Below are 19,263 nucleotides of genomic sequence, written 5' to 3'. Positions count from 1 at the left end.
AGTTGGATCTGGAGCTCCATCAGTTTCAGAACCTCTGGTGAACATCAGCGCTCAACGTAAACAGGAAAAGACGTACACGTGTTCTAACGGACATGTGTATTCTTTTATGAGGTTTGCAATGGAGACCATGACAGCGATCACACGGCTCTTTATCCATTGTATAATCAATACTGGAGTTTTATCATATTTCTGTTGTTTGTTTTTTTTTTGTCAATTCAACATCGTGAGTTGGATTGAGGTCATGGACGTCCGGCCGCGGCCAGTCCATGTTTCATTTTGTCCACAGGGTGGGAAACCTTTTCGTTTCATAAGAAGCTGGTGATTCCCCAAATTTAAAAAAGAATCTTCCACTGAATCACCAGACAAAACACATTTTTGGTTCAAACCACCAGAGAAAAGCCTGAACCACAGTTTGTAGGCAGCTACTTGTGAAAGTTCACACTTTGTAATTTTAAAACCATCGATCTGAATGTTTCTGGCTTTAATCTCATTGTTGCAACTCCCAGAGAGTAATTTCAATTGTTCAGAGAAAAAAATCATTAATCTTTCCAGTATTAATACAACTGGTCCTTTTGAATCTCAAAATAAAAATTCAAACAGTCTTGGATCACATGACTGATAAAACGTCACCTGATTGGACAAATCAGTGATCAGTTCCATCTTCCATTTTGAATTTTGATGTCTTTTATACAAACCAATCCAAATTTAGCAATCTGATATTTTGACTTTCTACTTCCCAATGAATTAATTAGAGTGTTTTTTACACCCGTCCCAGTATCTCCAGCTCAGAACCAGATCCCAGTGGTTCTGAGCAGCCTTTGCTTCAGGAGCTTTCTCTTCCCGCCTTCTTTGTTAGTGTGTGTCGTTCCAGGATCTAACGTTGTGTGTTTGTTGTCTTGAGTCGTTCACTGCAGTCGACTGCGGCCGTGCAGACTCAAACTGAAGTCATTTTTCATGTCTCCAAAATGGCTTCTCTAACATCTGTAGGCTGTGTTGTGTTGTGTTGTGTTGCTCCAACAGTGAACTTGTCGTACTTCAGCCTGAAGTGTTGACTGTTGAAGTCCTCCTTCCATTTGGATACAGGCCCAGTGCGACGCTGCAGGACTAACTGTCGGTGTTTTCTGTTCGCAGTCGACCCTCCGTCAGATTTGAGGTTTAAGATTTTAAACGAGAACACGGTGCAGATGATCTGGAGCAGACCCGGGTCCAGGATCCAGGGCTACAGGATCCAAGTGACCTCAGACGCAGGTGGGTGTGGCCTGCAGAGCCGTGACCTCACAGCTGTCTCTGGAGACTCCTCTCGTTAGCATCCGGCTGATCGGATGAAAACTTCGTACTGATTAATGTGATCGTCCACTAACATGGAGGAGGGACTGAGCAGCTGGAAACAGTCGTGTGAATCATTAGCTTTGTCATTTATGCATCTGTTAGCTAAGATATATTAATTCAACAACTTCCATTTGTAATCGCCTCGTAAAGTTTAACAAAACTAGCTCATAAACAGAACTCACGTTTCAGCTTTGTTTTAATTCAATAAGCACCTGGTGTAACTGTGTTCAGTTAGTTAGCCTAGCTAGCTAACTGACACAACTAACGTTAGCATGCACATTGGAATTCAATAACTAGTTGTAACAGCTTGGTACAGTTATTTAACCAAACTAGCTACTAGCAGCACTGATGTTAGCTTTCATTTCAGCGGCTATACGGATTAGGTGGTTTAATAGTCGTGCTAGCTAACTGACAGAACGGAGCCAGCAGGTAACTTAACAGAGCAAACCAGCTAAGTGAAGAAGCTATCATTAGCGTGCTAAATAAATATAAGTCCATAATGTGACATTTTGATTGCACACGATTTAAAAAGCTGTTTCATAATTCCGTTAACTGACATTTCACTAAAACCCAAATATAACTCAAATAACGAAATATACAAAATATGAGGCTAAATGATCAAACAACTGTGGTTAGTCTTGTTTGAGTTTATGATTATATTGACAACTTTAGGTATTTATTACTCTTTCATTCCTTAAAACCACAACATAATTCTGAATTATTAATATATCATAGAAGAAGTGGGTTTAAATGGATCCCGATGATCCTGTAAACCAGTGGTTCCCAAACTTTTTACAGTCTCGTACCCCTTCAGACATTCAATCTCCAGCTACGTACCCCCCCCCCCCCCCCCCCCCGACGCACGTATACAGCCTATAACACTTGAAACTTTGAAATTGTCAGGGATTTTAGGACTTATAATAATCGTAGATGACAAAATAATGTCATCTACGAAATTCTTAAGGATCAATTAATCGATTGTCGATTAATTATGCCCATCCCTAGTTTTGACTAACGGTCACTAACCTACCTGTAACTTTTTTTGGCAGTGTAATTATTTTGCTGAATATGGGTATTTTTGGCAATGCGAGTTGGCTATTCAGACTATTTAATATTGCATATTCCCAAACTGGGGTACATGTACCCCAGTTTGGGAACCGAGGCTGTAAACCAACACAACACGTCTTTGAATCCATTAAACAAACATCGTTATCAAATTGTAACATTTGAGGTAAATGATTATTAGACTTCATGGAAGGTTTGAAGGTATTTAAGGGTTAAGACCACGTGTTTTATTGTAATTCGTAGTAATGCGGAAAGTTTTCATTAGATTAAATGGAACCGTTGTGTGTTTACAGGGATCTTCCAGTCCTCGGGTCAGTCGTCTGAATAAGGCTGAAGAGATGAAGTAATGCACTGTTTTCCTAATGGCTTCCCTCTGACTTTGTGCATTCTTGTAGAAGAACCAAGAAAAGAATTTACGCTGCCTGCATCTGCGACTAAGACTTCCATCTCCAACCTGAGTCCAGATGTGGAATATGTTGTAACGATATCAGCGTACGCCGGATCGGAGGAGAGTCTGCCCATCTCCGGCCAGATCACACGTGAGTCCCCATGTCCCCGAGCGGTGGGCGGACTCTTTTGAACTTCAGGATGAGAAATAGATTTATTTATTTAATTCAACATTAGGCTGAGAAAGCAGTTTTAACACAGGTTATTATTTAGAAGCAGTTTTTCGGGGTCGATTGTGAGATTCTGGATTGTTGTGTCTCTTAGAAACAGCTGTAAGCAACAGTTTGACCCCCCCCCCCCCCATGAGCCAGCTTGTTAATGAGGCCAGAGTTGGAAAGCTGACGAGACAGATTTCCATGACTCTGCGGCAGGCAGCCAATCAGGACCCAGTCCAGCTGTGAAGTGTTTCCTGTGGTCTGAACCCGCGTGTGGACAAAAACCCATTGTTTTAGTCTCATGCAGTAAAACTTAATCTAATCTAAAGTAACTGTACGACTTATTTTAGATGGTTTTGTTTACCGAAAAGGAAAAATAGTGATTTTATGCCAACACAGATGAGAAGTCTTTAAACTCTGACATCTGGATAAACTCCCTCTGCTGATCACGATCATGTGACGGCGCCAGGAAAGTTATGAAATGCTCCTAGTGGAGATATCTTTTTCTTAACTGGTATTTTGAAGATTAACCTCAACATTCAAAGCAAACAATAATTTTAAGATACATTGTTTGACTCTCAGGAACTTTATTGTGCAATGTGTAATATTTAGTATAGACCCATTTATGGTCATAATTCACTAAATAGAGACTGAGACATGAACTCCTTCATGTTTACTGACGTTATAAAGTGAGAGGTAGAGTCACTTTCTCATATACTTGTCAAAACTTCCAGTGGAGTCGCCCCCTGCTGTTCATTACATAGAAGAAGTGGAGTCGAGCCACTAAGCTCGGAAACCACTGATCTTGTCTGTGAATGCGGCACAAAGAGTCGGTACATTCGATCTTCTAACTACAGATCAATGAAGTCAGTCCAGTCGCAGCAGGTTAAGACACGATGAAGACATCAATATTCAAGATTCAAGATTGGGTTAGTGTTAATCAACCCAGTGGTTCCATGTGGGAACTCGTCCTGCACGCTCGGCCGTCTCTGAGGTGGAAACACTGCAGAGTGAATCTCACGCATGGAAACACACAAACAAAAGAGCAGTGTGGTTCCAAGTGGAGAGGTCTAATATCTGTTGAAGTAAAACAGGGACAGTTAATATGACATTAAATGAGCATTCGGTGGGGGGGGGGGGGGGGGGGGGGATTGTCTCTGAGTTTTGTAATTACATGTTTTATTGTCTTTCAGTTGAGTCCGGGGGCAGAGCTCCATCCAGGAAACCAGAGCCTTCAGATTCAATCAGTAAGTCATTGATCTCATCCAATCATTTATCTTGAACCTTTTCACCCCCCCGCCTGGTTTCCACTTCTTGTTCCTGAGTTTCTTCTCCGCTGCTGGGCGGCGTCCATGAGCCTGAGCTCAGCAGCGAAGGGAGGCTCCAGCCACAAAACAGCCATTGGACAGCAATAATCAAAATTAAGCAAAATATAGATCCCTGAAGTATTCGGTCATCGGCTTGGTCCCATGCCGGCCAATTATGCCAGTGCTAAGGAAGCTGCTCACGCTCACTTGGGGGGGGGGGGGGGGGGGGGGGGAGCCCAGGCCTGAAGTGCTGAGGGAAGTGGAAACCATTACAGATGCTGATTTACAAGAGTTCTGCCGCCCTGGCTCCACTCGGCCGGGATGACGAGCTCCTGCTGGATTTTCCTTCTTTTCATTGGAGGAAAGTCAGAAGAAAAGCTCCATAACTTCTCAGATAGAATCTAGTGAATCAAACTAAACTTTTTCTTCTACAAAATAAAAAACAAAACTCCCAATTTTGCTTCCCAAGTATGTTTGAGAGAAACCCTGAGTCTACGAGACAAACACAGTGGACGTATAAAACTCCACCAGTTGTTTCCTTCTATGGCAAAGAGTCGATCTGATGGTCCAGACTGGTTCACCAGAGACAGACGTGTCTTTACTTTTCCCGTCTGTTCTTTTTCCCAGAATGCTCTGTGAGTGCCATCGCCGATGTCTTGTTCCTGGTGGACGGCTCCTGGAGCGTGGGCCGACCGAACTTCAAATTCATCCGCAGCTTCATCTCGGCAGCGGCCGGAGCGTTTCAGATCGGAGAGGAGAAGTCCCGTGTGGGTGTGGTCCAGTACAGCAGCGACACCAGGACCGAGTTCAACCTGAACAGTCACATGACCCGGGCGGCGCTGCTGCAGGCCGTGGGCTCGCTGCAGTACAAGGGAGGAAACACCATGACAGGTAACTCTACCACACAGCAAGAAATCATCACTTCTACTGAACGCTTAACAATTAAATACATTTTCTGAAAGTTTAAATGAGCTTAAATAATAATCATTATTTTTATTCATACTTTCTACAAGGATTAAAAAACGTGAGACTTCTTGTCAATTATTTAACCACATAACCTGTTCAAACTCGCCCAATGAACACTTCAAATCATATCAAGAATAATACACACATCATTTCTACTGGTAGCAAACATAATGACACATTCTCCTTCTCACTTTTTGGCCCTGCACTGTTTAAAACCTAATTCCCGTGTGTTAAACCCTCTCTGTGTGGTGGCTCCAGGCGATGCCCTCAGCTACCTCATGGAAAACACCATCTCGCAGGCCGCCGGCGCCCGGCTGAATCTCCCCAAAGTGCTGGTCATCATCACAGACGGCAAATCTGAGGACGCAGTGGAGGGTTACGCCAAGCAGCTCAGGAGCGGCGGGGTGGAGATCTTTGTCCTCGGTATGGAGCCAGAACCAGTTTATTGCATTCCACATCTTACATTTTCCATCTTTATTTAATGCTTTTAACTGTTGTTAGTAACAGACACAACCTGCGATGACATAATAATGGAACAAGGTTAAATTCCTCCATCATTAACGCTACTACCAGCGAGTGATAGCAGGTTCTCTGAGTGTTTATGCTCAAGGTTCCGTGTCAGACTTTCCACCGAGTGAGGATGGAGAAGCAGGAGTGGCCGGTTACTATGGTGTTGAAGTAACAACAGCTCATCTCTGCTGAAAGTGGGTCACTGATTGAAAATTGCTTTTGGAGACATTAAATATGTTCCCAGGTTTTGCAGGAGAAGCTGTTAACATGCGTAAGAAGCACTGTTCATTTCCACTTCAACTAAAGCAAACAAAAACAAATCCCATCGTTTCCTGGAGGTGATCCAGGCTTTAAAAGCGTTTTAATGGAGCGAGGGCGACGGCGTTTACACAAAGCCCCCGGGAGCTGGGTTCAATCCACAGTGTGTGTGGGGGGGGGGGGGGGGGAGTTACTGCAGTAGCACCTCAGATCTACTGTGAAAGAAAACTGACAGGTATTGAAGGAGTTATTCAGATTTCGGTAAAAGTATCCACATCAATATGGAAAAACTCTCAATTATAAGTAAAAGTCTTACATTCAAAATGTTCTTATACAGCCTTGAGATAATGTTGTTAGGATTTGGTGCTTGAATTGAGTTAAATTAAAAACAAAAAAGAAAGGGACCAAACCGAGGAGGAAGGAAGGGACGTGCAAATAAAGAATCACAGGAATAAAACAAGAGAGAACAATTTGAACAATATCTCGTGTCTCAAACCTTTTATCCGTCAGTTAAATGTTGTCGAGACCAAATTCCTGTATTTGCCTCTCGCCATGCAGGAGCAGAAAAGAAGCTTAATAAATGGAACCACCCCAGTAAAGAACCCAGTTAGAGAGTTCACAGCTGAACTTTGAGTAAACCTCATTTTGTCCTGAAACAGTTTCTCCAGTTAAACATTAACTTCTCCCGTTGTCACACTTTCCATCCTGAGTCGAGCTGAGTCTGTTGATAATTCCAGCTCCACAACTTGTAATCCGCTAATGTGGAAAACCAATGTTGCACTTCACGTCTTTTATGGACCAATTACTTCTTCAAGTATTTATAGACCTGGAGCAAATGCACTGATTACAGAGGAATCCTCAGTGACTGGACGAGCTCGGCCATGGAGGCAGCCTGACGCCTCTGAGCTCAAAATGAGAAAACAATGAGAATCACAACGGTCATAAAGAACATTTCCCCCATTTTCATAAACTATCCTGAACCCTGATGTTGTGTTTCTCTCGGCCTGTAGGTGTTGGTCAGGCCGATGAAGCTGAGATGAAGCTGATGGCCTCCTCGCCTCACAGAAGTCACATCTACAACGTCGCCACCTTCGACATGATCAAGAACGTGCAGAGAGAGCTCATCATGCAGATCTGCGCCGGGGTCGAAGATCAACTCAGCTCACTGGTCAGCGGAGAGGAAGGTGAGATGTGCTGAGAGAATACTCTGACACCATGTCTGGGTTTAAAAGGCTTCAAGAAAAACAGACATCCTATAATTCTGATGTTGTATTGCAGCTGTTGAGCCGGCCTCTAACCTCCAAGTCCTGGAGGTGGCCTCCAAGTCCGTGCGTGTGACCTGGGACGCCTCCATCGGGGAGGTCTCAGGATATAAGGTGCAGATGATCCCCATGATGACCGGCAGAAAGCGGCAGGAGCTGTACGTGGGCCCGTCCCAGGCCACGGTGGTGGTCAGAGACCTTTCTCCAGACACAGAGTACCAGATCAGCCTGTTCGCTCTTAGGGGCCTGGCGCCCAGCGAACCCGTCGTGGTCATGCAGAAGACAGAGCCCATTAAACTGTCAGTGGGTGAGTGCTTTTCACAATTTTCCAACATGAAGACTCAGGAATAAATAGATGGATTAACAATTGGTCAACTGGGCAGAGGCACAAAACGTCAGGGAGCCCGTGAACTATCCTTCGTTTCAAAGCCATCCAGCTTAGTTCGATGATTTCAGAGAGAGGCAGACAGACAACAAAGAGACACAACACCACCACAAACACACAAAACCACCACAAACAGACCAAACCACCACAAACAGACCAAACCACCACAAGACGTAAAATGAACGCAAACGCTGCTTTTTGCACAACTCCTGAAAACCTGAAGCTTTCTAGACTTTAACCCAGAGGAGCTGTAAGCCTGAATTCAATCTCCTGCCAGTTTCCCAGTATAACAGCTGTGTAATGTCCAGTTGCATCCATGTGTGAAAAGAGCTGATTGTTGTCCAGAGACTTCACAGCAAGTGGGCGTGTGGATGATGTCTCTCTAATTTGTCCCTCGTGTTTTACCCGGGCGCCAGCGCTCGTCTTATCTAGACTGAGTATTTCAAGTGGGTGTGAAAGTGTCTCACGTGGACAATGTCCGTCTGTGTGCTGCATGTGTGAAAAGTCAACTGTCCAAAGACTCAGGCCCGTTGTAAACACGGAGCTCTTTCCCACAAAGTCTTTAATTCACCAATAAACAAGTCGCACACGGGATGAGAAGAACGACTGATCAAAGTGTTTTCACTGAAGCATAAAGAACTTGTTAGTCAATGAGAACTGTTTCATTTCCTCTCCAGAATGTTCTCTGGGGATGGACGTTCAAGCCGACGTGGTCCTCCTGGTCGACGGCTCCTACAGCATCGGTCTGGCCAACTTTGCCAAAGTGAGAGCTTTCCTCGAGGTGCTGGTGAACACCTTCGACATCGGGGCCGGAAAGGTTCAGATCAGCTTGGTCCAGTACAGCAGGGACCCTCACACCGAGTTCTACCTGAACACTCACCACGACCTGGCTGCCGTGGTCAAGGCCGTGAGGAGCTTCCCTTACAGGGGCGGCTCCACCAACACCGGCAGGGCCATGACCTACGTGAGGGAGAAGATCTTCCTGACCAACCGGGGGGCGCGCTCCAACGTTCCTCGTGTTACCATCCTCATCACCGACGGGAAGTCGTCCGACGCCTTCCGGGACCCGGCCACGAACCTGAGGAACTCTGACGTGGAGATCTTCGCAGTGGGCGTTAAGGACGCTGTACGAAGTGAGCTGGAGGCCATCGCCAATAAGCCTGCTGACACCCATGTGTACACCGTGGAGGACTTTGATGCCTTCACGAGAATCTCCAAAGAGCTGACGCAGTCCATCTGCCTGAGGATCGAGCAGGAACTTCGCACGATCCTACAGAGACGTAAGTGAGACGGCTTTGATCCTCTATGCTGACGACAGCGAACTGTTCTCTGAACAAAGTTCTGTTCATTTATTGTCAAACTTCTGTTCCTTCTTTAATGAGGTGTGTTGTGGGAAACACTTTTCACTTCATGTGCAGTGTAGGCTTCACTTGGGCTTATGTTGAATTATCCTGTTAGTTCTTTATTCATTCATTATCCAGTCTGCTCAACATGATGTTTTCAAACGTGATGGGCTCAAACTCTCTTCTGATAATCAAGAGCCTCCACGGGTTCAGCACATGTTGTAGAACTACCTGTCGAGTGTTGTGATCGAAACACATTTGATCAATTAACTACAGCCGCGCTCAGATGTACCTCCACCAGCCTTCAGTGAGGAGCACAATGCAGACCAGCACAAACATGTCCCACAAGCTGTCTTCTCAGCCGAGCCCTCCTCCACCTCAATGTGCTCAACACACGTCCACCTTTGATCATTCAAGGCCGGGGAGAGTTCCTGCGAGTGGAAACTTCAGAACTGGGTCAGATGGTGGGTGCAGAGTTTTCTCTGCATCTGTCTGAACCTGGTCCGAGCAGCAGATGACTCAGTTGTTACCGGGCCGAGCCGGGGCTGTCGGGGGTGTCGGGGGTGTCGCCCGTCACGTCTCCGTGGAAGAATCTCCACATTGAAAAGCATTCTTTGTGTCTAAATCATTAAACATCTGGTAGTCAAGTTTCAACAAGCAAGAAAAGTTACTCACAAAAGCTTAAGTTTAATCTCTGTCTCTCACTTTGCCAAATGGAGCTTCCAGCTCTGCCAGCGTGGAATGTGACTCACACCGGCTTTGATTGGTGATTATATAATTCTTATATAATAATGACTTTATGTCAACACAGAAGTGTACAGGAGCCTGGAGAGCTGCTCAGCCACTGAGGGCGTTTCTCAGCAGCTGCCCTCCTGATGGGATTTAAATGGTGGAGCCAGGGCCGCTCATCACACGCTGCGTTAGGGGCCCAGCTGCCAGGGGGGGGGGGGGGGGGGGGGCACCACAACCTACTCACTGTTACTGTCCAACTTTTATAAGTTTGAGTCAAATTCACACTTATTGAGCATTATATGAGAGTTCAGAGAGCGACCTCACCTTCTGATCTGCATTGACCTGCCATTTATCTTCAGTGGTTAACCAGTAACTCTTTAGAAAAGTTAGTTATATAAAAACTAAACTTGACTGAAAGATGAGCTGCAGACTTCAGTGAATCTACGGATCAGGTGGATCCTGGGCCTAAAGGCCACGGAGGGACCAGAGGCTTCTGACTGGGTTTGAATTAGATGTGTGGATTCGCTTCTGGACCAAAGACAAAGAGACTCTACTGTCCAACTTCAATCTGCTGAGGTCCTCGCTCTGCAGTGACGTGAGCTCTGTTCTGCTGCTTCCTGCTGGAGCTTGTGAAACATCCCTGGAGCTGAGAGTCACATCTTTGATGCTTGAACATCAAGAGAACAGAGAGAAGTCACAGACTTTATTAAAGCATCTCCATAAATGAAGCTGAGGTTTTTCAGAGTCAAAGAGACTCAACTAAATTAAAACTGTAGTCAACTGTTACCATCTGTGTCTGCACGTGATCAGAAACAAGATGAACCTAAAGAAGAATTTATTAATGTAAATGTTTTCACATTGTGTTTGATTGAGAGTGAATCTTCACCTTCTCCAGAACTGGTCCAGCCGAGGGACCTGTCCTTCTCGGAGGTCGGCACCAGGAGCTTCAGGGCCTCGTGGGAGATGGACGCCACCGACGTTGAGTCCTTTCTGGTTCAGTTCAAGCCGGCAGACGATACCGACGCACATTATGTCTCCATGTCTGTGCCCGGGGACACACTCTCCACCCTCCTCCCCCACCTCAACCCGCTCACCCGCTACGAGGTCAACGTTAACGCTCACTACTCCAAAGGGGAGAGCCTACCTGCCACAGGCTATGAAACCACTTTAGAAGGTACTTATCTACACCCACCACACTTATCTTTTTAAGCTCTTAAATGGCAGCAGAACAAACTTGACCCTTTCACCCGTTGCAGACAAAGGCCCCGTGCGCAACCTGCGGGTTTCTGAGGAGACGACCGAGAGCTTCCGAGCGTCGTGGCTTCCAGCTCCTGGAGCCGTCACTCGTTACCGTCTGACCTTCCATCCCGTCGGGGACGAGAGCTCCAAGCTTGAGATGACAACCGACGGCCCCGAGACCACGAGCGTCCTCCGGCAGCTTCGGCCCCGAACCACGTACCGCCTCACCGTCACTCCCGAGTACCAGTCCGGCCCCGGAGCGCCACTGCAAACCGACGGCACCACCAAAGAAGGTGAGTGTGGCTTCGGGTTAAAGTGGAATTGTTGAAAGATGAGATACAGATGCTCTAATAAATAAAAGCTAAATGTTCGAAGCTCCAACAGGAGGAGAAGTGTTGTCTCGAGTCGGAGAAGTTGATTTCTGGAGTCCAGGAAATGAGTAGCAAGCTAACAGAGACACGTTAATATTCAGATTGATCATTTTAATTAGTGTTATTGTGATTGTTAAATGTCTGCCTCCACTTCTGCTGGAGGGGACGTGACAGACGAGCAGCTAGAGGACGACATCACGATGGTGAAGACGTTTGGTCCAATTCCACTTTTAAATCAGGAAGATGTTGTGTTGATTCAAACATTCTTGGTCCCAGTTGTCTTTGCTTGGATTTAAAAACCCACAGTGGAAATGAGTTCAGACTTTATTTTGACGTCCTCTTTGTTCAAAGCCGTTTTGCTGGGATTCCCAGACTCTGCCTGCGGTGCTGGGAATCCACACATGTTGGAGCCCAGTGGAAACAAACTCCTCCCCCTGCAGAGTTAGAGCGAGTGGCCACCCGTCGAGCCCCTCGTCCGATCCGCCTCACAGGGGAAGGAATGGAAAACTAGATCAGCTCAGAGCTCAGAGCGTCGGGAAGTGGAATCAGGCCCAGATGAAACTCAAAGGTGATTAACGATGAAGAAGAAAAGCAGAGGAGAGTTCTTCATCTCCCTCCATGACGTTATAATTCGTAAACTCTTGAAGGGGAGTTATCTCATGGAGACATTTGCAGCCCTCGCACTTCAGGGGCAGATTACGTATCATCTGAAGACACCGAATACGGAGGATGCAGCTGGAAATGAAGAAATGTATTCCTCTCTGCCATGGCAACACTATGTGTTTCTGTGCCGGCCCCTGGTGCTCCCGGCCCCTCAGACCCAGCAGCTGCTCATCGTCACAGACTATTTTTTAAATCTCATTTCTTGTAGAGTTGACGGTTTATTAAAAAGAGCAGAAAGAGTCCCAGCCTCGTGCGTCTGTCATAGAACACACATTTGGATTCTCTCCCCCTTGTGTGGCTTACAACATTTTTCCCATTACAATGTTTACTGTGCCATGACTTTATCGCTCAAATATGAATCTATGCAGCGCCCTGAGGTTTTTCATGAATTACCCCTTTGCTGTCTTTTCCACTGAGTTGGGATAGAAGCACATAATGTGAGGTTACACAAGAATCACTTTACTCTTTATTCCAGTTATTGCTGACCACTGTAAGGAAAAGAAAATGTGCATTCGATTAAAAGCCGTTTCATCAGTCGGTGTTGGATCCAGGCGGCCGTCAGCAGAGCCTTCCTCCTGGAGGAAAGAAACACTCTCTGCATTTTAACTTCTCACATTAATAATCAGCAGTAGGCGCTAACACCGATGAGTCACTGCTTTATTTGACCAATTATTTTAAAAAGAGGAAATTGTGTGAACTTGCCCCACTTTGCTTTCACGCTCTCTCACAGTTCTCCGCTTCCTGGGAGCTGCTCTGGTTCCTGCTGCGTCGCTCTACTGGAGCAAACTGGGAGTTTAGTGTCTCGGGTCAAGGACGAGTTCCTCCTCCAGTTTCTCTCCTGTCGAGGACGGAGTGGATGGTTAATCGGCCACGAGACAAGTAAAGGACACATCAAGGCCACAAGTACTAGTTCTCCTCTCCCAGACTCAAGGTCCAGCTCCTCTGTGTGTTGTGATGAGGACAAGGTGTCTGTCTCTGTCTCCAGGGACCTGCTCGACCAGCTGACCCTGGATATGTCTCCTTTAAGACACATGGCTCTTAACCATGTCTCTGCTCTGATTAGAAGTGGGGACCTTCTCTCTGTTTCTGTACATAAACATAAAGAAAGCCAGGGATAGCTTTTATGATGTGGGTCTTTAATGGTCCTGACCTCCTCCTGGAGGACCTGAGCCTGAGAGGACGGGGGTGCAGTGTGAAGACGTGAGGACACGCCAGCAGCCGCTCGCAGGCTGAGAGGTGAAGATGAGAAACAGCAAGACCGGACAGGAATGTCTGCGAGCTGAGAGCAGGGCTGGAAGGTGAGGAGGAGCAGGAGAGACTGACTCACTCCTGTCTCTGTCCTCCTCTCTGTTTATGTCTCCATGTGTCTTTGTTTCACGCCGCATCTCCGTCTCGTCTTTCCGCTGTCGTCTCCCATTCCTCCCATTCCTCCCAGTCTCTGTTTTGCTACGTCTCTTCATATTAGCTTCTCGCTGTGTCTCTCGTTCCATTTTCCTCTTCACGTCTCCCTCGTTCAGTCTTTTCTTTGTTTCCTCACGTTCGTTTCTTTCCACCTTGTGAGGGCTTGCCTGGAATTTAATGGTGTTGTCTGCGGCCTGTGTGTTTCGGCCTGCAGCCGCCTCCCTGGTAGCGGGAACACACTTTCTCTCCAACGCTTCAGGGGCCCTCGCTGGCTCAGCAGGAGCGGGGTTGCGTTCACGGTCTGGTTCAGTGTGAGGAGGCTTGAAGTGCGAGGCCTCCAGACATCCTGGTGCTGGCCCAGAGCAGAGGCAGCTGGCAGCAGGATCCTCTTTCCCTTTGTTTCAGTTGAACCTGTTCGGATCTGCAGCAGAGAACTCCGCTGCACGTTCCCACGTCAGATCCAGTGATCTCACTCGTTCTTACTGTAAAAACTTATGTTACTGTGCACAGTCAGGTTAAGCTTCTCCAGGGCCTCCTGTGTGCACGGGGCCATTTCTGTTTACGACCAAATGCATGGGAGCTGAAATGGAAAAAACGTCTTCAGGCCAGAATCAGCAGGTTAAAGTGTTTTCTGTGAAATATCCGCTTGTTTCCCAAACTACCGTATAAATGCAGCTTTGTTTTCATTCTGTCTGACATTTTTCAAACAAAGGGCCGATAGATCCATGGCCGCGCTCGAGTGTGGCTCCTCTCTCAGTTGTTTGGCTGTAAACTTGTCCACAGTTGATGTTTAAAGAAGCTGCAGCTGCTTGTGGCTTTTCTCAAGCCCCTCACTTTGAACACGCGTTTGGAAGAACCCCAACAAGTGGACATGAACCAGGACCTGCTGGTCCCAGGCCCAGCGGAGCAGGACGGAAAACCTTGCAACACAGTGGAGAGAACATTTCATTTTCAGATTGATGACCGATAATTAATTCTGAGTGACTGAAACAAAACTCTGCTAACGAGTGTCAGAAGAAAAAACGAGAGTGATCGGGTGCATTTGAGGTTTTAATAATAAATTTCGCTTCCTGTTTGAACTTGTTTCCATTAAACCTAAGTTTAGACCGTAGATGGTCGTGAGTCCTAAAACAAGGGCGTGTTCCTCAAGTTCTTTTATCGTGACGCTCTGGAAATCGAAAGCTTTGATGCTTCTCGTGTAAATCAGTCCCAGACGTCCAACCTGTCCTCATCTGTCTTCAGCCTTCTGCAGCCTGTCCACACAGGAGGGAGGCCGAGGTGGAGGCTGGAGTCTGGACTCTTCATCTGAACATATGAGGACGAGGCTTCACTTTCCAGCTCAGCCAGTAAACAGAGTTCTCAGAGTCCTGCTACGAGCAGCCGTCGCTCTGTGCTCCCGGCTGACGGCACATCGCGCCTGAGTTTAGGATCTGGATGAAACTGGGAAATTGGCTTTTTCCATGTTATGCTTCAGTGGAACCATATGTTAACAAGACTAAAATAAGACAAGATGATCCCTCTAAATCTTTTTAAATCTCTTGTCTTCAGATCAGTGTAAATATGTGTTTGAATCAAGCTTAGTATACATTTTTATACATCATAATTGAGCTTTTATAGACTTAATGTGTCTTAGATTATTAGTTGAATTCACCTTATAAACTACTTATAAACCTCGGCCAAGGAGGACTTCACCCCTATCTGTTGGTTGTTGGTTGTAGAATTTGTCAGCAGAATTAAACAAGAACTACTGGACTGATTTCCACCTGGTGGAAGGATGTGGGTCAGGGAACAGCTCTGATGTGGGTCAGGGAACAGCTCTGATGTGGGTCAGGGAACAGCTCTGATGTGGGTCAGGGAACAGCTCTGGTGTGGGTCGGGGAACAGCTCTGATGTGGGTCGGGGAACAGCTCTGATGTGGGTCAGGGAACAGCTCTGATGTGGGTCAGGGAACAGCTCTGATGTGGGTCAGGGAACAGCTCTGATGTGGGTCAGGGAACAGCACTGATGTGGGTCAGGGAACAGCTCTGATGTGGGTCAGGGAACAGCACTGATGTGGGTCAGGGAACAGCTCTGGTGTGGGTCAGGAAACAGCTCTGATGTGGGTCAGGGAACAGCTCTGATGTGGGTCAGGAAACAGCTCTGATGTGGGTCAGGGAACAGCTCTGGTGTGGGTCAGGGAACAGCTCTGATGTGGTTCAGGGAACAGCTCTGATGTGGGTCAGGGAACAGCTCTGATGTGGTTCAGGGAACAGCTCTGATGTGGGTCAGGGAACAGCTCTGATGTGGGTCATCAGTCTTACCGTCTTGTTAACGTTGCGTGTTGAGAGGTTTTTTAGATTTCTCAGAGAATCATTGAGTGATTCTTATGAGTGTGTGATTTGATTCAGATCCAGTGTGATTTTCTACACGTTATTAATATTTTATATTGGTTATTGCTCATCTCCTAATCTCTTATAATTTGCCTTTCAACAGTAGCAGTCTGTTGTTTCTTGTGTTGTCATTGAGGCGTCTGTAAAACAGGAGAAGTTGCTCACTGTATAAATAAAGGTTCGACTGAATCATTCCCTGCTATAGCCTTTGAGCCGCACAGGAAATTAGAACCCTCGACTCTGGCGCTGCCGCTGCCTTGCTCAGAGAGTTTCTCCTCTGATGTGGAGTTGCACCAATTGCACTGCCAGAGAGAGTTTTTTTACTTCCATCTGGGCCACCCGGTAGAAAGCAGCCGTCGCCCTGTGAGACTCAAGGTGCTTCACGAGTCTGACGATAGAGTCAAGTGGCAAAGTTTATACAAGTTATTGGCCGAGACTCTTTCCACTGTGACGGCTCCAGAGCGGCGAGACTCCTCCTCCAGCTCGGAGTCCGACAACCAGAGGCTTTAAATGTAGTTTTATAAAAACCCCAGAGGAGCCGTCATGTCGTCCATGTTTATTTACAGTAGATATATTTGGTCTGATTGATAGACAGAGACACACAGAGAGAGAGAACAGTTCACATTCCTCCGTTCCTTGATTTCCTTGTGGTTTTGTTCACATGAGCCTCATTTATGGAACATTTTCTTGAGAGCTCCTTGTGCAGAGCGGCAGATATTCCACAGACATCTCAGGACTGTCTGTGGCTGCTCGTTCTGAAGCGTCAGATAGAAGATGGCAGCAGCTGTGGAGAGAAGTCCTATAAACCCGAGGTTGAGTCAGTCGGTTGGAAACATTGAGGCTGTTTGCAGACCTGCACCTCGGTCCAGACACTTTCCTCAAATGTTCTGTCAGAACACAGATGTCCGAGGACGTTGCTCCAGATATTATTTGGAACATTTACCCCTTTGTAAAACAGTCCTGAAGTCGGCCCTCATCACCAAAAGCCCGGGAATCTCCTCGTCTTCGTCTTCTACGTGTCCGGCTCCTCTTCTTCATCCTGAGATGTTTGTGTTCTTCAGGTTTCACGTCACGTGTTAGAAACCTCGTCAACACGTCCACTTGCTCACTGGGAAGCTTCCACACATTGTCCTGCTGGTTCCTCACATGGACTCACTTTAACTCACTGACATTTTAACATAACCTCCAGAGCACGTCAGGAACACGTCAGGAACACGTCAGGAACACGTCAGGAACACGTCAGGAACACATCAGGAACACATCGGGAACACGTCAAGAACACGTCAGGAACACGTCAGGAACACATTGGGAACACGTCAGGAACACGTCGGGAACACGTCAGGAACACGTCAGGAACACATCGAGAACACGTCAGGAACACATCGAGAACACGTCAGGAACACATCGAGAACACGTCAGGAACACGTCAGGAACACATCGAGAACACATTGGGAAAACGTCAGGAACACGTCGGGAACACATCGAGAACACGTCAGGAACACATCGGGAAAACATTGGGAACACGTCAGGAACATGTCAGGAGCATGTCAGGAACACATCGGGAACACGTCGGAAACACATCGGGAACACATTGGGAAAACGTCAGGAACACGTCGGGAACACGTCAGGAACACATCGAGAACACGTCAGGAACACATCGGGAAAACATCGGGAACACGTCAGGAACATGTCAGGAGCATGTCAGGAACACATCGGGAACACGTCGGAAACACATCGGGAACACATTGGGAAAACGTCAGGAACACGTCAGGAACACGTCAGGAACACGTCAGGAACACATCGAGAACACATTGGGAAAACGTCAGGAACACGTCGGGAACACGTCAGGAACACATCGAGAACACGTCAGGAACACGTCAGGAACACGTCGGGAACACATTGGGAACACGTCAGGAACACGTCAAGAACACATTGGGAACACGTCAGGAACACGTCGGGAACACATCAGGAACACATTGGGAAAACGTCAGGAACACGTCAGGAACACGTCAGGAACACGTCGGGAAAACATCGGGAACACGTCAGGAACATGTCAGGAGCATGTCAGGAACACATCGGGAACACATTGGGAAAACGTCAGGAACACGTCAAGAACACATTGGGAACACGTCAGGAACATGTCAGGAACACATCAGGAACACATCAGGAACATGTCAGGAACACATCGGGAACACACCAGGAACATGTCAGGAACTCATCAGGAACACATCAGGAACACGTCAGGAACACGTATTGAGTTCTGTGCACCTCAGATTTTTTATTTATCAAATCAAATGGAACCTTTCAAATTAAAAGCCTTGCATTCTTGCAATCTGTGCAGAACATCTTTTTAAATGTAATATCTTTGTCATATGTGCAGCCTGTGTTTCATTAATATTTATTCCCTTAGCTCGTCTTTCTGTCTGACCACATTTTGCTTATTGAAGAGGATGATACTTTTTGAAAAGACATGTCTGGCAGAGCGAGATCTGCTCTGGTCACTTTCAGGCTTGTTTCTCTTGACTGAGTTCTTCTGACGTTCAGGAACACTCAGGTTGAGTCTGAACACAGTGAAGTCTCCTGATCCTTGTTCTCTTGAATCTGGACCAGAAAGTATTTTTCCGACCATAAACATTTCGGGAGTTGTGTCTCCAAAGATCTGTATCGACTGGTAAATGAATCAAAATGATTTATTTAACGCCGCCTCTGTTGATTGTGTAGCTGGAGGTGATTGACTGTGATAATTATCAGGTTATGGAAACTTGGCTCCTCTGCTGCACCTCCTCCGTTCGTGTTGTCACCTTCTCACTGGAGAGGGATGAAGATTCCTCCTCCTCGTCTTCACTCCCTCACAGTCTGAAGTTTGTTTAACCCTTCCCCTGCTTCTTGTTTCCAGACGCCGGGCCTCCCAGAGACCTGGTGACCGGCGACGTGACCGACACCAGCTTCACGGCGTCCTGGACGGCCGCGCCCGGGAACGTGCAGATGTACCGTGTGAACTGGAAGTCGCTGTTTTCCAAGGAATCCGGAGAGAAGACGGTACCGGGACACGTGACCAGCACCGCGCTGGACGGTCTGACCCCGGAGACACTGTACCAGGTGTCTGTGGTCGCCGCCTACAGTCACAGAGACAGCGTCCCGCTCACCGGACAGGAAACCACTGACGGTAAGAAACACGCCGCACCACTGACGCCCACCTGTCCACGATCAGAAGTGGTTGAGTCGACTGGAGTTGAGTCAAATTAAAAACAATGATTTATAACGTCAGTAAACATGAAGGCGTTTCTGTCTCAGTCTCTAGTTTCAAGTCCTCTTCAAACAGCTGATGTTCATTTAGTGAATTATGATCATTCAGGGTCAAACAGACCATAAAGCACCGGATGGGAGACTTTCACCTCTCGACCTCCTCTGCTTTGACATTTGGCCGAAAATAATGTGTTTTGTGTTTTGTGCCACATGAA

General features: G+C 46.8%; 1 protein-coding gene across 1 annotated transcript in view; it reads left to right on the top strand.

Annotated features, from left to right (window-relative positions):
* The window catches only part of col12a1b (collagen, type XII, alpha 1b), a 78,208-nt gene that overhangs the window by 2,145 nt on the left and 56,800 nt on the right, over window positions 1-19,263 (top strand). Inside the window, exons 2-12 of the mRNA XM_053445303.1 lie at window positions 1,132-1,248; window positions 2,790-2,933; window positions 4,190-4,243; window positions 4,931-5,194; window positions 5,528-5,692; window positions 7,048-7,221; window positions 7,316-7,606; window positions 8,362-8,964; window positions 10,655-10,933; window positions 11,016-11,291; window positions 18,699-18,968. Of these exons, the coding sequence (XP_053301278.1) occupies window positions 1,132-1,248; window positions 2,790-2,933; window positions 4,190-4,243; window positions 4,931-5,194; window positions 5,528-5,692; window positions 7,048-7,221; window positions 7,316-7,606; window positions 8,362-8,964; window positions 10,655-10,933; window positions 11,016-11,291; window positions 18,699-18,968 (2,637 nt within the window). The remainder of the gene's footprint in view (window positions 1-1,131; window positions 1,249-2,789; window positions 2,934-4,189; window positions 4,244-4,930; window positions 5,195-5,527; window positions 5,693-7,047; window positions 7,222-7,315; window positions 7,607-8,361; window positions 8,965-10,654; window positions 10,934-11,015; window positions 11,292-18,698; window positions 18,969-19,263) is intronic.

The sequence above is a fragment of the Pleuronectes platessa genome, chromosome 17 (assembly GCF_947347685.1).
Source record: "Pleuronectes platessa chromosome 17, fPlePla1.1, whole genome shotgun sequence".
NCBI classification, from domain to species: Eukaryota; Metazoa; Chordata; class Actinopteri; order Pleuronectiformes; family Pleuronectidae; genus Pleuronectes; species Pleuronectes platessa.
This window is presented reverse-complemented; position numbering and strand designations above follow the sequence as displayed.